This window comes from Lepidochelys olivacea (genome assembly GCF_965140295.1).
Source record: "Lepidochelys olivacea isolate rLepOli2 genome assembly, chromosome: 1".
In the NCBI taxonomy this organism is placed as follows: Eukaryota; Metazoa; Chordata; order Testudines; family Cheloniidae; genus Lepidochelys; species Lepidochelys olivacea.
Genome location: NC_140411.1, coordinates 277,258,667 through 277,274,788, shown reverse-complemented (window position 1 = coordinate 277,274,788; position 16,122 = coordinate 277,258,667). Strand labels below are relative to the sequence as shown.

The 16,122-nt window shown below is 37.4% G+C and overlaps 1 protein-coding gene across 1 annotated transcript in view; it reads left to right on the top strand.

Annotated features, from left to right (window-relative positions):
* The window catches only part of LRRIQ1 (leucine rich repeats and IQ motif containing 1), a 182,454-nt gene that overhangs the window by 80,979 nt on the left and 85,353 nt on the right, over positions 1-16,122 (top strand). Inside the window, exons 17-18 of the mRNA XM_084650345.1 lie at positions 2,149-2,359; positions 4,129-4,248. Coding sequence (XP_084506471.1) covers positions 2,149-2,359; positions 4,129-4,248 — 331 coding nt within the window. The remainder of the gene's footprint in view (positions 1-2,148; positions 2,360-4,128; positions 4,249-16,122) is intronic.

Genomic DNA, 16,122 nt, shown 5'->3' with positions numbered 1-16,122 from the left:
TAACTTGCCATGTAGAAAAACCCTTTGTCTTTTCTGTTCACCTCCTATGTACTTTTTTAATAAGAAGTTTTAACTCTTATTGTCCCCTAATCATGGTTAAAATTAATATCCTTTATGTATGACAGTTCTGTGATATTTTGTCAGTGATTGCATTTAAAAAATATTTTAAAAATATATTCGAATTGAAAACTGCGTGAAAAGTAAGGAGAAAATTTTAAATGTGACTTCTATCTAACTTTTCCTTTCTTGGTACTAAATACATGAACCCTCTGCCTAATTGTATAAAACAATAAGAAACAATAGTGTAGAGGTTTTTTTACCATTGTTAGTAAGATTTTTTTTTTTTCTGAACTTCATTAGGGCTCAGTCCTAATCTGTGCTGAGTTTACAGTTGAGCAGGTGGGAGGGAAAGGTGGTGATAAAACTGTTTCTCCATTCTCCTGACCCTAGGCCAATCACATGCAGCTGTGCTGACTGAAGAGCCAACTATCTGTCCTGCCTTTGGCATTCCCAACCTGCCTCTTTCCATCTTATACAAGAGGGGTTGGGGAGCATAGAGCCAGCTACACTTGATTTGTGCCATCTAAGGATTCTCCTGTGTGAAGTGGAATGCTCTGTTGCTGTTTAGGGCAGTTTTCTAGCTGCTTTGTAGTGACTCCAGCTACACAGGTAGAATGGGAGGTGAAGATTTGGTCCTATGTACATAAAAGTTCCGGTATGACAAGGTGTCCAGTTTCAAAAATACACTGTACATGTACAAGCCTGGGGTACATTGTGAGGGGCAACACTGAAAGGTATGTTCCTTCGGTTTCCTTAGAAGTACAATATGCAGACATCATTCCCTGTGTTTTAGGGGTTTTTTTTTGTTTTTGGTTGTACGTGGGAATCGATTAATTTATTATGAATGTATGCATTGAGAAGGACTGCAGAATTCACAATGGACTCCAGTGGAGATGAGCGGGAGCATAGTAGCCCATTATGAAACCTTAGTGTTTTTGAAAATCTAAATCCTTTTCTAAACGTTGCATTTAAAGTTTTTTAGTTAATCTTCTGATATAAATATTTCAGGAATTCTGCTGTTAGAAAGCCATTCTCTTAACTGTGAGTTGCACCCAGTGGTGGAACATTTTTTATAGTGGAGGTGCTGAAAGTTATTGGACAAAAGTGTAAACCCTGTATGTGATAGAAACTACTTCAAATCAGGGGTGCTACTGCACCCCCAGCATCCTTAGTTCCCCACCCCTGGTTGCGCTTGCTCATCAGTACTTAAGCAAGGTTTTAAAATATACTTTTTTGTGGTGATATCAATTATTTTTAAAAATTTCCCAAGTATTTTCTTAAAAGTTAAGATTTTTAAAAAGCCACATATTTTCCATTTGATATTTACTTATCTCTGAGTTAACGTGTTGACTTCAGAATATTCCTGTGGGAGGTTGTGACTTGTTTTAGAGTATCTGTTTCACTGTAAGCTGCTTCACATTTTAAGCAGCTATACCTAAATAAGAAGAAAAATATAAAAATATAGAATTTTTGGGTGTTTCTCAGTTCTTCTGCCTTTTCGTTGGTTTGTTGATATAAGAGATGCTAGGGTTTTTTTCTAACATTTTGAGATAACTTAGAACTGCCATTAGACATTAACTTCTCTGTAAAAAAATTATCTGCAGATCACTGTAGGGAGCATGTGCCTTGATTTCTTGAATTCCCCAAACCTTTAGAAAGCAGCAACCATTTGACAGATCTGAATAGTCTGATTGTAATATAATCAAGACTGTTTTATAGCATTTAAATTAATAACTGTACTTTTTAAACAATAAGCAAAATGGAACTTGAACAATACTTTAACCACTAGGATTGCCGTATGAAATTATAAACTATATGATGATTGCCTAAGCCTAACTACATGGCACCCCATACATAGCTGTTTTAAATCATTGTGGAGATTTAAAAGCATCCCTAATGTATTACTTTCTGGAATAGTCTTGTTGTTTAAAAAGTAAAAATAGGTAGAAGCTGAAAATGCGTTTTCCAAGAGTCTCAACCATTGTGTGTGGATAAACACATGTATGCATAATATCTAATGGGGAACTTCTTTATCATTACTGGTAGTGTCTTCAGTTCCATAAAACTTTCTTTTTCTGGTGTTGATAGCTTGGCAGCTACACTAATCCAGTCATATTGGCGAGGCTACATAATTCGCAGAGATATTAATTTCTGTGCTAGACTACATATGGCAGCAACAGAGATCCAGTGTGCTTGGCGGAAGTACCGTGCCAGGAGAAACGCTGTCTACTGCAAAAAAGAAAGTAATCAACTCACAGATGCTATAGAACAGAAGCATAAAGCTGCTACCCTTATTCAGGTTGGTTTGCTACAGTGTTCTGTTCATTTGTTACAGTTAGACTTAGTAAGGAATGATCTGATTGATTAGCTGTATTTATAAGTAATGTTCATTCAGTTTTTTCCTTGAACCAAACAGATGATTCCAGCAGAAAACCCTTTTTTTTTTGTTTAATAAAATCCTGTATAAGCATCACAAGTTTTTGTCTTTTACAAAATACTGATCGGTTAAATTAGTTGATGCTTGATTTTAATTTTACTGGGGTGACTTAGGAAAATAATGCTATGTACCCTAAACATTCTAAGTTCTAAAATCTGTATAGTCCTTTTTAAATTAAAGGGACATTGCCAGAATGTTTAGCCTTATGTAAACCCTATCTTGAAAGTTATTCCATATTGTGTGTGTTGGGTGAAAACATCAAAGGTACCTAAGTGAGTTAGGATCTTAAGTCTCATTTTCAAAAATACCTTAGGCACTTTGAAGCCTAAATCTTATTTAAATATCAATAGGATTTAATCTACTAAGTATCCTACTTTAGAAAATTTTACTGCTTGCCTCATGGATTTCATCACATTGTGGCATCTGCTCAACGTGACTTGTCTTCTGGGAATGTAGAATGGGTGTCAGGAAAGGACCAACATTGTGGGGAAATGCTGTCTTTTCCTTCTCTCTGAATTCTAGAAATGGGCTCTCCAAGCACAGGTCACTTACCCATGAGGATGCCCTTTCCTGCCACATGTGCTCTGGAAGAGTTGAGGCTATAACCCAATCTACAAGCTTTTAACCCAGCCAATCATAAGTGCTATGGTATTCCTGATTTAACTTTAATTGTATGTTCCTAGTAGTTAAAGCCCAACAGAGTAACCAGTAGGAAAGCAGATCTTCAGTCTCAGCATTTCATTATGTTTATGATAAATCATTAGTTTATGGCAGCACACTGCAAATGATAAGGCAAAACAGATACAGGGCTATTATTTGCACATAATTTTTGAGAGGGAGGAGGAAATGGCAATATCCTCTAATTGATACAGTATAGGACATTCTCAATGAGCAAGGAAAATTGCTATCCAAGTTCTAACACTGTCTACCATAAAACAGGAATTTCCTTTTAAAACCATGATCCATAAAACTACAGTTATAAAAAATAATATTTGCATGTATAATGTACCTTTTATCCTAACGTATCCAGTATGTCTTTGCACATATTCCTAATGACTTGCATCATGTTCTGGTATATAAGTGCTCATTCTTTTGCTGTATGTTCTTTTTTTACCTAGATGATGATAAAAAGCCTCTTTCTTAAAAAAAAGTAGAGTAGACAGTAACTGTGAAGATGTGGTTGACTGGTTTAGGTTAATTACATGAAATGACAACAACAATTGCCACTTGTAACCACTGAAAATTTGGTATAAGTGTGTTTTTATTTTTGTTCTCAGTAATTTGAAAGTGAACACTCAACTTTTTGTTATATCTTCTTCCCCCTCAGCTTAGAATAGGCCCTGTAGGAATTGTCAAATAATTAATTAGTTGACCTAGGTTTGTAGTTGAGGGAGTTTCAAGATTCCATTCTGCTTACTTGAGGAAAACCTCTTGAGTATTCTGAGCTTTAGACATATGCTGGCATTTAATTTGTCTTGTAGTTTTAAATGTCACATAAAGTTCAAAAAACAGATCATTGAGCTATTAAACCAAGGTCTAAGATGTTTTATCTTCCTAATGGGATAACATAGAGAATCTGGATTTGGGTTTGATCTATGGCCTTGTATAACATGCTTTAAATTTTTGTTTAGGCATTTTGGAAGGGTTTCCTCTTGCGGAAGAAACTAGCCAGTGCTCTTGCAGCTGTTAAAAGTGATGAAGTGGAAGATGACTATGAAGAAGTAAATGTGGATGATTTTACATTTGATGAAGTAAGCACAGTTGTTAACATAAAAGCTCGCCTAAAACAACAGTAAACCTACCTACATTAGAACTGTATGTTGGGTGTCCTAGATATTCCGAGAGAGTGAGAGACAGTTACATTTTGTGTATATAATTCATTTAAATGTACTTGTTATGGATTATTGGATTCCTGGTCACATTGATGTTCCAGTGCTACTATGCTTTTAATGACATACCCACCGTGGAACCTTATCTATTTCTAGAACCTGAAGGCAAATAAATGGATCGAGCAAGTGGTTCTTTTTGTCCAAAAATGTGCAGTTTTGTAACCCTTTTAATAATATTTTATACCCTGTGGGGTAAAAGGTACAATGTAGTTTCAAAAATATTACAAAACCATAATTTTTGGAGAAAATATGGATTGGCCTTGACCCTCACAAGTGGTCCCCAGGTTCCCGAATAGGTGTGATGTCACCAACATAGTGATCAGTCGGGTCATTTGGCAGATTGGGAGCTATGACACTGATGGATGCAAACTTCTAAAAGAAAAACATATTTGAAATTAAAGGAAAATAGATCTGCTAATTAACATTAAGGGATAACTAAATAAATAAACAAACCACCACGATCAACAACAGGATGTGGAGAAAGCTGCTAAACGATTCAGCAGTCTCACCTGTCTTTTGGAAAATGACAAGGAGGATCAGGGTCCTTAATACAAGAATAGTTAATGAAGAAAGGGATAGTGAAATTGGGAAGGAACAGGCTAAAGAAGCAGTACTCCAGAACGTCCATCTGCAGTACCACAGGAACTACACCTCTATCCCGATATAACGCAGTCCTCGGGAGCCAAAAAATCTTACCGTGCTATATAGGTGAGACCGCGTTATATCGAACTTGCTTTGGCCCCCCCTGCTCCTTGTCCCCTGACTGCCCCAACGGCTATCCACACACCCTGCCCCCTAACAGGCACTCGCCGACAGCGGCAGGAAGCGAAGCAGCCTGGCCCCAGCCCGCTCCACTCCGCCAGCTCCCAGCCGCGGCACTCCACTTCCTGCCGCCTGTGAGTGTGGGGAGGTTGGAGAAAGGACGCCCCCTGCGCTCACTGGCAGCGGGAAGTGGAGCGACACGGCCCCAGCCTGCTCCGCTTTCCTTGCCTCCAGTGTCGCTCGGGGTGGGGGAGGTTGGGGAAAGGTCCCATGCTCACCAGTAGCGGGAAGTGGAGCAGCCCAGCCCCAGCCTGCTCCACTCTGCCAGCTCCCAGCCACGGTGCTCAGCTTCCCACCGCAGGTGAGTATGGGGGGCATCCTTTTCCCAACCTCCCCTCATTCACTGCTTTACCACGTTGTATGCAAACCCGTGTTATATCGGGTCACGTTATATCAGGGTAGAGGTTAATTGGAATAATTGTCAATAATATTGGCAGTTCAGGGAGGATAAGTGAAGTTTCAGAGGACTGAACTTGAGCAAAAAATATTCATTTTTAAGAGATGACAAAGATCACCAAAGGAATTACAGAGCAATAAAGTAAAGTTCAAAACCTGGTAATTGATATATAAAACATTTAGGCAATGTTCTACAGCATCTAGGGAATCGAACAACTGCCAACAGCCAAATCTTTTCACTAAACATGGAAAAGGAACCTTACGCAACATCATCTTCACTTTCCTGCAAAACAACAGAAACTCCTCTTGGAAAATACTTGCACGGTTGGGGCTCTGTTTTTGGAAGCAGTTGGCAGAGTAGACTCCAGCAAGGATTTAATTGTCGCTCAGAGCCAGTCAGAGGGTCATTTCAGGGGAGAATTAATCCAGTGTGAATTAAATACTACACAGTACAGCCTACCACACTTCTGGAAACTGGATGGAAACTGAGTATCTGTAGGAGCAATTCTGGATGAAGAAAGTTACTCACCTGTAATTGGAGCTCTCTGAGTTTTCTGCACATCCTCATTCACTCACCCTGCTTTCCTTGTCATGATTTCAAGTACAAGAAAGGAACTCATCGTGGCTGGCTCCATGGAACTGTATATGGCTTTGTCATGGACATTTGGATCTGGGTGAGCCGTGATGTACTGTATGGAGCTCATGGGTGCTTGCAAAAGTCCTGTGTTAAAATCCCACCATAACTTCAAAAGGGAGGTTGAGATGACTTACTTCTGATGTGGTTAACCCCTCCTTGGCCAGAGATCACGTGTTCTTAGGGCTTATAAAATATTTTTGCCTTTGCCGTGTATCAAAATGGAACTGTACCAGTATCTAGTGACCTGAGGATCAGCCACCTTTTGAGGACCCAAGTTAGAGTTGCACTGGATTAAACAAAACAGGAATGGTGTTTATTATATAGACATACAATTTATTACTTATGACTTGGAATAATTTTTAACAATCAAAATTAGTTTTTCTTCAGTCTTTGAGTAGCTATAAACTTTTCAGGGGTATATTTTCAAAAGGACAGCCACCCTTTTGAGAGTGCAAATCAAACAGAGTCACAAGTACCCGGAAATAATTTTGCGGGCATAAATGGGGGTTTGAACCAGCAGAGTAGGCTTAAATTTTACCTTTTAATGTTTGGGATTTTAAAACGTATCCAACATAAAGAGCAACTGTGTTGTTTGCTCCCATCTTTCTCTCAAATAATACTCAATACTAGAAAGTTGCAGAACTTCCTTTCTCACACAGGGAGGAAAATATCTGTTCACGTATATCAAAGAAGGGAAAGGCACATATGTTGTATTGCATTTTACACCCAGTGAACCAGATCCTTATTTAGTGTAATTCAGTGTAGTTGCATTAATGTCAGTGGAGCTATGGCCTTTTATACCACATGGAGATCTGGCCTGGAATCTCTCTTTATTCCAACTATTATAGTATTTTTCTAAAATGAATAACAGTGGTGTTTATAGCGTGTATTCCATATCAGAGTGCTATCATGTCATTACCTGAATATTCTTAATAGTTGCTCATCTAGGTGCAAATACAGAGTCAAGCACCTGGCCTGAATGGCCAGGTCAGGCACAGAACAGATGTAAATGGGAGGAATCTTTCTACCCCTCCCAGGGTCATGGAGTGATTACTTCAGGCTAGGAGGCAAAGCAGTTTCTATGGCATGTTACAAAGTGAAAAGGCAGGTGAGGATTCATGCAGTGATAGATCCTTCCACTTTGCCTGTTTCTCAGTACAATTGCATCAGGAGGCCTTGCACAGCTGCAGTGAGCATGAGGTGCCAATTCTTTGCATTCAGCTCATCCTTCTGCAATAGACCTGCACTAGCTCTGTTGTCAGGGGAGTCACTGAACTCATGGAGGCGGGAACTGGAATTGAGTCTAACCCTAAATTCACATATTTTTGTGTCCAATTAAAATTAGTATATTTTTGTATATTGATGGTATATTTTGCCTTTAAAGGGTCATCCAGAATGTATAAATATCCAGAGATCTGTCACCTCAGTTATTTAACATGGTCACATAATATTTGGTACATTGACTGGTGGGGAAGAAGACTTCTGTAACATCTGTTTTCAAACTCTAGGAGTGCTTTCTCCCTGCCTGGCTGCTCCAATGATTGCATTCTGGCTTACTAATATGGGTGACCCTCTATTTCTTCTGCAAGTTCCTGTCCATATTAACTACTCTTCTAGGTGTTCCTGTACATCAAGGACAAGAAATTCTGTGTCTGGAATGATTGAGGGTTTTATACATCTTTGCTGTCATGCTTTTAGCATCTATACAATTGAAATGTCAAGAGATACTATAGTAAGCTTCTCCATCCAGTTGTCTGCCATTAATTACCCAGAACTCCCATTTAACCCTCATATAGATTTATCATAATCTGCTCCCTTATATAAATTTATCATGGCATGTATGATATCGTTATATAGATGAGGTAATGTGGGGTCTAGCTAATCTTTTCCAGCCCATAGCCTAGGGGCTTTATATATAGTTGCTTCTAAAGAGTCAAGAACTTTGGGTTACACTCTTACTAAAGTACTTGGAGATCTGTGTGCCAAGAATGTGCTAATTGTATCAACATCCATTTCCATACTCTGTGAGAAGAGGTCATCAATGCAGCCAGTATTGTAATTGGCTTTAATATCAATACTTTTTAGAGGGACAAAGGAGGAAAGTGAAGTGTCAATTTCCTTTCTTTCTCTCTCCACACAAAAATCCATATGTATCTCATTGTTTGTAGCTTGGCTCATGAAATCCTTTTAGTTTTAGAACACGGGATATCTTCTAACCCACAGGCTAAATGTGAGGAGAAATTTTATTCATCATTAATTCATTTGTTTTTAAAGGAACATGGATATTTAATGTAGCAATAATAGAAAAGAATGACCAAATTATTTCAAAATAAAATCTAATAAATAACAAATTCTTGCTTCCAATTGAAGCTCTTGTCTTTGAGAGCTGTCCTGGAGAATTCATAGATATATTCAGCATCAGCTTAAACTTTAGAAGCATTCACTTTTTCCAATCTTAAGAAAAGTGATAAAAGAAATATTTGAGAACATTACTAAATGAAACAATCCTCTCTTGAAAAATAATTACTATTATCTTCTTACGAAATAGAACAATGTTACACAGCTCTTAAACTATTGATTTGTCATGCAACCTTTCTTTCCTAAGCCTACTTAGGACTTATCCTTCATGTTGCAAACTACCTGGAGGTAAGGAGACAAAGATGGCTTGTCAGTCACAGCTGCTATAAGTAGCTCAACCCACCCACTTTCTCCTCACTGTTTTTCCTCTTTCTCCTGGTAGCCTGAAGTGTATACCTTATTTCTCTAAGCCTTTTCCCCCCTCTTATCAGTTCTTGAGCTCCTAAAGGAAGAGGGAAGGAAGGAAGGAACAAAAACCAAATGATGTTAGGAACAAAACAGGCAGAATATGTGCATCTTGTAACCATGTGCATTCTTTGACTGTAAAGAGTCCATAAGTTTTGTCAGGTTCTAATAATTTATTCCTGTGATTCTTAAAAGGGAAAAAAGACATCACAAATCTCCTTATGGAGACTATGCAAATACAGTATTATCTTTGCTTACAAACAGGCAGATTTCCCTGGCCCTGTATCAATCAAGTCCTTCAGTTTTAGGCATGACTGCACCTTGGGTTGAGGAGCCAAAAAAGCTGTTGATATGGCTTTCTGTGGGTCCGTACATTAATTGTTTATTTTGTACCCTCCCCCCACAAAAAATAAATTTTGACACACAAACAGTGACAATTATTGATCTGCAGGGGTGACTGTCCAACAGAGAGACATTTTGGAGGGCCCAGCATTTGGAGGTTCTCAAAACCTCTCTAAACAGAGGTAGATTGAGTGCAGATCTCAAAAGAACAGTGGATCCAAGTCCTAGACTGACAAGACACTCGGGGACCAACTGTTTTTAGAGCTTCATAGGACTCGTTTCTAAAGAAGAGTTGAAGCCAGGAGGCGCAGAATGTGGGGACTCAGGTCAAGGCAGGTGGCTAGCAGTGGGTCTTATGAAGATAGATTGTCTTAATAATTAAGTATCCTGTGTCCACCTTAAGCATCTTACATTGTGATTTTCAAAAAACCAGGAGCCTAAAACTATGTTCTGAAGTCCATATTTAGACACTTAAAAAGTAGCCTGTCTTTCAAAAGGGCAGAATGTGCAACCGCACTCCAATTTTGAAAATCTCTGCCTTGGGCAATACCTCAACATTTATCCTGTTCCACTATTAATTTTTCTCTCTGGCTTCTCTTCTTCTGATAAAGCTGCAGCCTCCAGCAATTGTAGCATATTCTCTGGTGGTGATATCCCATATTGGACATCTGGAGGTCAATATACTCTGAGTTATGTTTAATAGAGAAAGCTCCAAGTGCAATATTATTTAGATACAGAAGCTTTGTGGTCTTGCCACAGTCTAACAAAGCTGTTGTAGTTTGAGTTCCCTAGCTTTATTTACAAAGTTAGGATGTGTGGGAGATTTGGTTGCGTGGGCACATCACCTGGAACGTGTAGGGACAGTGGTCTGGTTGGGATCTTGTAGAGAGCGGTGGAATCAGAGGTAAGAAGGCAGCAGGATTCTGGGAGCCTTTGGAAGGAAGACTGTGTGGGGATCTTGGAGCCTTCCAGAGGAGGGCTGAAGGTGCCAAGAGCTGGGGATTCTTGAGGTTGCTGAGAGGGTGGGATTGGGAACTTCAAAAGGGTTGGGTAAGCATCCAAGCATTTCTGGTGCTTATGTGAACCAAGTGTAACCTCTGAAGCTTATGAGGTTCACTCATCTGTACTCTGTAGTCTTTTATTCAAAACAAAATGTAGGAATTGGCTTCTGACCCATAACTTCCTTTGAGCACTATCAAGCTTAGGGCACAAAGCACATTTTGGAGAAAAGTTATGTGTATGTCATGAATAACTTCTGTAACACTATCATAAGACTTGACCTCTTTGGAGTTAAGTATGGAGTGTTTTCATTTGTAAAAATTCCAAGGTTCTGGAGATTGTTTTATTTTACTCATTTACTTGCATCCTCCTTCATATACTGAGTAGTCAGCTAATTCTACACAGTCCTAATCATATTTATTTAAAAAAAAAACACAGGCAATAGGAATAAGAGTGAAACCAATCATTAGAATGATTGTCTAGGGTTACTCTAAGGATTTTGGCAAATGACATTTGGCGCAAGCATTCACAAATATGGTCCTGCGTTAAGATTTTCTCAGCAAAATGTTATCGTTTTTTTCATTGTGTCCACTTACAAGAGAGAGATACAGAGGATTATGCCACTATAGCTGTACTTTTCTTCTAAATTAACTCTCTCTTAAAGGAATGTTCTGTAATAATTACTCTACTTTCTTATGTCTTTAAAATCTCTTGAGATCCCATGAGAACAATTCACTGTTGTGATATTTCTTTGGAATTCATACAACACCTCTCTCTACTTTTCTTGGCTGGAAATATTGTTTGGTTTTAGCAATTAGAATAGTGTTCTAAAATAATCTCAGTTAGTAGTGGTTCAGAGTTGTTTCTGAATCCAGGTATAGCAGGTTTCTAAAGCTTCCTATTTTTGTAGATAGAGGTATGCAATAGCCTTTTTTCTGTAACCCTTATTTTTGTATTGCACACAAAGTTTTGCACAATTTTTATTAAATTTACATATCCTGATGATCTGTATTTTCCTCGCTTTGCTTTCAGAGTGGTTTGCTATGTGGTTTTACTTCATAAAATGACTGAGACAAACATAGCACTCCAAAATGCCATTTTAGTAGTGATTTACCTATGAAATGTGCTATGTTTACAAATGGAAATTTTTCTAACTGCCAGCCTTGCAAAACTCAACTCGGGATCCAAAAGCTGAATATTTTCCGTGGCATCTTCACTAGTCTGCGCTACAGAGATCTCCTTTGCAGATTCACCAGTGGAAGCTGAAGTGTTGGTGTCAGGCTATGCTGCTTCCTCTTACTGGTCAGACATTCTACATCCAATGGCAGAGATAGTCATCATGCTTCAAGCTCGCCCACTACAAACAAAAGTGTATACCCATTTTGCTAGCATGTAAACAGTATTAACCTTTCTCCATTCTGATTCTATCTAAGGGACGTTTTTTAAAAGCAACTTTGGAACTTATAGGAATCTTGCTTTAAGCACACATGCTCATTTTCTCTTTCTCAACTCCTCCACCACAAATAACAGCAGAGCTAAGGAAGAAGCATTGGTCAAAGGTTAAAATGCTCTTCTTACCTGCTTACTTCTACCAAATAGAATAGGTGAGGTATCAGGAAAAGTAAAACCAACAGAAAAAGGCTACATTATTCTTATTGGCTGCAATTCTAAGATTCTATCCATGTATGTGATTCATCAATAGAACTGTTGGAGGAAAGATGGAACTTGTGGGACAAATTGATTTAAAACAACAATTCAGGATGATAGCTTTTATAAAAATAATAGGGCCTGGTCCACCTAGTTGCACTGTTTTTTATGCTTGTGTAACTCCACTGACTAAAAGGTGTTTGGACTAAGGTGTAAAATCAATGTAATGCTGAGAAGTATCAGGCCCAATATGTACAACTTTTTGTAACACATAATTCATACGGCCTCAACTTCCAACTTTTATCCAGTCTTTTTGTTTGACAAAATTAAAATCTTCCCCCTTTTAATGAAAGTTGTAGCAAATCTGCCTGAGGACACATCTTCAGTACATGTAAATAGGTGTAGCTCCATTGGATTCAGATGAATTTATACTAGCCAAGAGTTTGGCCCTGAATGTCTAAATATGTTTGGCTTCCTGATTCCAAATTAAGCTATACAGGAGAACTCCTGTTGCTTTCTTGCTCTGGAAAACTAGCCTGTAGAGTAATCTTATTTATCAAAATTCTGGGGATGAAAGAGAACTTTAAATGCACTAAAAAAATTCAGATCTCTAATTTCAAAGGCAGCTTTCATTCACAGTCAATCAGCAATATATAAACAACTGGGAAAGAATAGTTCAGGGCTCTTATGCCAGGAAACCTGTGAGTTATAATTGCATGTTTTCTTGCAACTTTTGCAAGTACTTAACTTTACAGAGAAGAACTTTGTATCAGAGATACTAAGATTCTTGCAGAAAACAAAAGCTAGATTAAGTGGTGAAAAGGTTTTGTCTTGGAGGATTGAATGGTGGTGTGGTAAAATCAGGATGAAGAGGACATTCATTACCTAGAGATGATGTGAAAAAGGCATGGTGACAGGATTGGGAACTGGAGATGAATGACCTCATTGGCAGAGCAGAAGGCAGGGAAACTGATTAGACAAAATCAGAGGTATAGACTGGAGCTGAGTATAGAACAGCCTTGAGTTAAAACAAGCAGTGGATTTAGCTGGTAGGCCTGTGAAACTGTAAAGAGAGGCTGTTTCTTAAAACAAGATTTTACTCATTGCCTTCTTTCCTTCCATTCTTCTCATGCCACCGTCACTCCCACAGGCCAACAGGGCACCTGAATTCAGAATAACTGTCAGAATAATTGTTTTCATTGCTCTGTTTACATTTGGAGAATTCCAGCCAGTCACTCCCAAATTTTGGTTTTGAAGCACAGTATAAACAGAAATATGACAATTATTCTGGACAACCCCATGCTGTACTGTAGGCAGAGAAGGAGTTAAATGAGGGGGAAGAGAGTGATTGAGGAGGTCAAAGGGATTTTCTACTTTTAAAAAGGTAACATTCAACATTTTGAACAGCTCTCTTGTAGGTTTTTTTTCTTCCCATATAATATGTAGCTATTTAAGTGAATATTTAAATGAATTGACTCTACTGTCTAGAATTTCAGTAATATATTACGGGATTAATAAAAATATATCTTGGGACATAGTTAGTACTTGTAAACAAGAAGAACTGTCAAGCTATTATAATAACTGAATCATGGCCTAAATCAATTTAGAAGCCGTAAAGCTATTGTGTGTTTGTAGGCAGGAGTTTAGGTTAATACATTAACTTGAAGAATCCTTACGTAGTTGTTTGTTTGAAATGCTGATTTATTTAAATATTTTGAGACTCTTCCCTCCCTTTTCTCCTGTCAACCCAACCTCTCCCTAATTTGTTTTTTAGTTGTGGGTTGTTTTTATATTTTTGTTAACCCTCCTGCTCCACTTTGCTCCTGGAGAAGACTATGGTCCAATCCTGTCCAAAACTATGCATGTGCATAACTTGACTCACATGAGACCTGTCCATTGATCTCAGTGGGGCTGCTCACAAGAGTAAAGTTACTCTGATGTATGTTTGCATGATTGGGACGTACTCTCCACCTCCCAGTAGGCCTAATCCAGCATATATTCAATGGACATTGGATCCAATGAAAGTAATTAATTTTTTTGTAATGCAGTTGTATTTTTATAAAAGATGAATTAGGACACCCACCTTCTCTACCCACTGCCTTTTCCTTCTTAAGAAGTCGCTGACCACCTCATCATTGCTTTTATTATTATTTAAGTTTATTTAAATTGTACTCAGCAGAATTCCACACTTTTATGTGCTGACAGTCATCTGGAAGGTGCTGAGCTCCCACAGCTCCCACTGACTAACACTAGAATTGGGGGTGCTCTGCACTTTGAAATGTTAAGTCCAAAATGAGGACTACTTAATAAAAGCAAGATATATATATATATATATATATATATATAATGCTCTAGAAAGAGATATTGGGATTATTTTAGAATTAATAGATTAAAGGTAGGAAAGAATAGCTATATATGGAAAGGTTATGTAGTAAACTATGGAGTGGAAGAATTCACTGTTCATTTGGAATTCATTTATGAGATACCAGAATACTGGGGTAAAATAATCACAGGATTACATTCACAGAAGCTGAAAGAATGTGATGCAGTGAATCACTGAATGAAGTTCTTTATCTAATTGATATACCAAAATGTACTTACAGCATAAAAATTTTGTATTACTATAATATATATGTTCATTTTAATAGTTCTTGCAATATGAAGCAATGAGGAGAAAAAATACTGTATTTAATAAAGAATTCCATGAGCTAGATTGAGCATGAAGATATAATCTGGACATTCTTGTGCCCACTCCTGGTAAATCAGAAAGTGCAAACCTTTACTGAATATTACTCAATATATGTGTATTCTTTCTTGGAAAAACATGCCAACAAACTAATGTTAAAAGGTCAGACTGAAAGGAGGTTAACATAAAGAATTTATTTTGAGATTTAAAAATGTGCTAGTGTTTCTAACTTGCAACCAATTTATATATTATCTCTAGCCGCTGAAATATCTCATTTCTTTGCCAAATCTTCAGTTCCATTAAATGAAGCTTTGTAAATTTCATTCTTTATTTTGAAACAAATAGAACTAGATGTAAAATTCCAAGGGTATAATCCTGCAGCGAATTGTACATGAATAATTGACTTTACACATGTGAGTTAGGTCCATTGAATGGAATTTGCAAGCATGCATAAAGTTACTTGTATACATTTTGTGTTTTAAAATCAAGCGCTTAATTTGGTTTCAGAAATATACTTAATATTCAGCAGAGGCTCTTTGACGTACACACACTTCTCTAGTAAAAATGGAATTGGTGTTTTTTTATTTAGTCCATATAATCATGCTTTCTACTTTTTATACATCTTTAGTCTATCCCGGCTTGCATTTTTTTCCATCAGAGTATATCTTCAGTAGTATTGGGATCTAATTTTAAGACTGTTATCGAAAAATCTATTTGTGTATAAACTTTGGTTTAGATAGTTATACTTCAGTACTATATTTATGGGAGGACTATGAATAGGAGTTTCTTGAGCTTGGTGCTGTAGAAATCTCTAGGGATAAGCATAATAGAATAACATACATTTTGAAAATCAATGATGTGTTTATTGTTGTTGGCCAAAGCAAATGACATTTTAGTATATTTTTAATACACAGTACATTCTTAGTAGTGCTAAATGTGCTTCGTATTAACAAATCTGATCTTAATGATAAATCAATTGTCTTGGTAATGTTTTGTTAGTTACTGTACCTTTTATATCTTTGAATAATGCTTTACCATTCTGTACTGTGGGGTCTTTTTTTACCGGACAGCTTTAGACATTTTATATTTTACATACAATTAGTGAAACAAATGAAAACACAATTAAAATAGTAACTGATATAAAATTCAGTAAATGGTATAAACTGAATTTAAAAATTACAGGTTTCAGAGTAACAGCCATGTTAGTCTGTATTCGCAAAAAGAAAAGGAGTACTTGTGGCACCTTAGAAACTAACCAATTTATTTGAGCATAAGCTTTCGTGAGCTACAGCTCACTTCATCGGATGCATACGCATACACATCCGATGAAGTGAGCTGTAGCTCACGAAAGCTCATGCTCAAATAAATTGGTTAGTCTCTAAGCTGCCACAAGTACTCCTTTTTTAAAAAAATACAGTAAGGCTTCAATATGCATTTAAAAGCC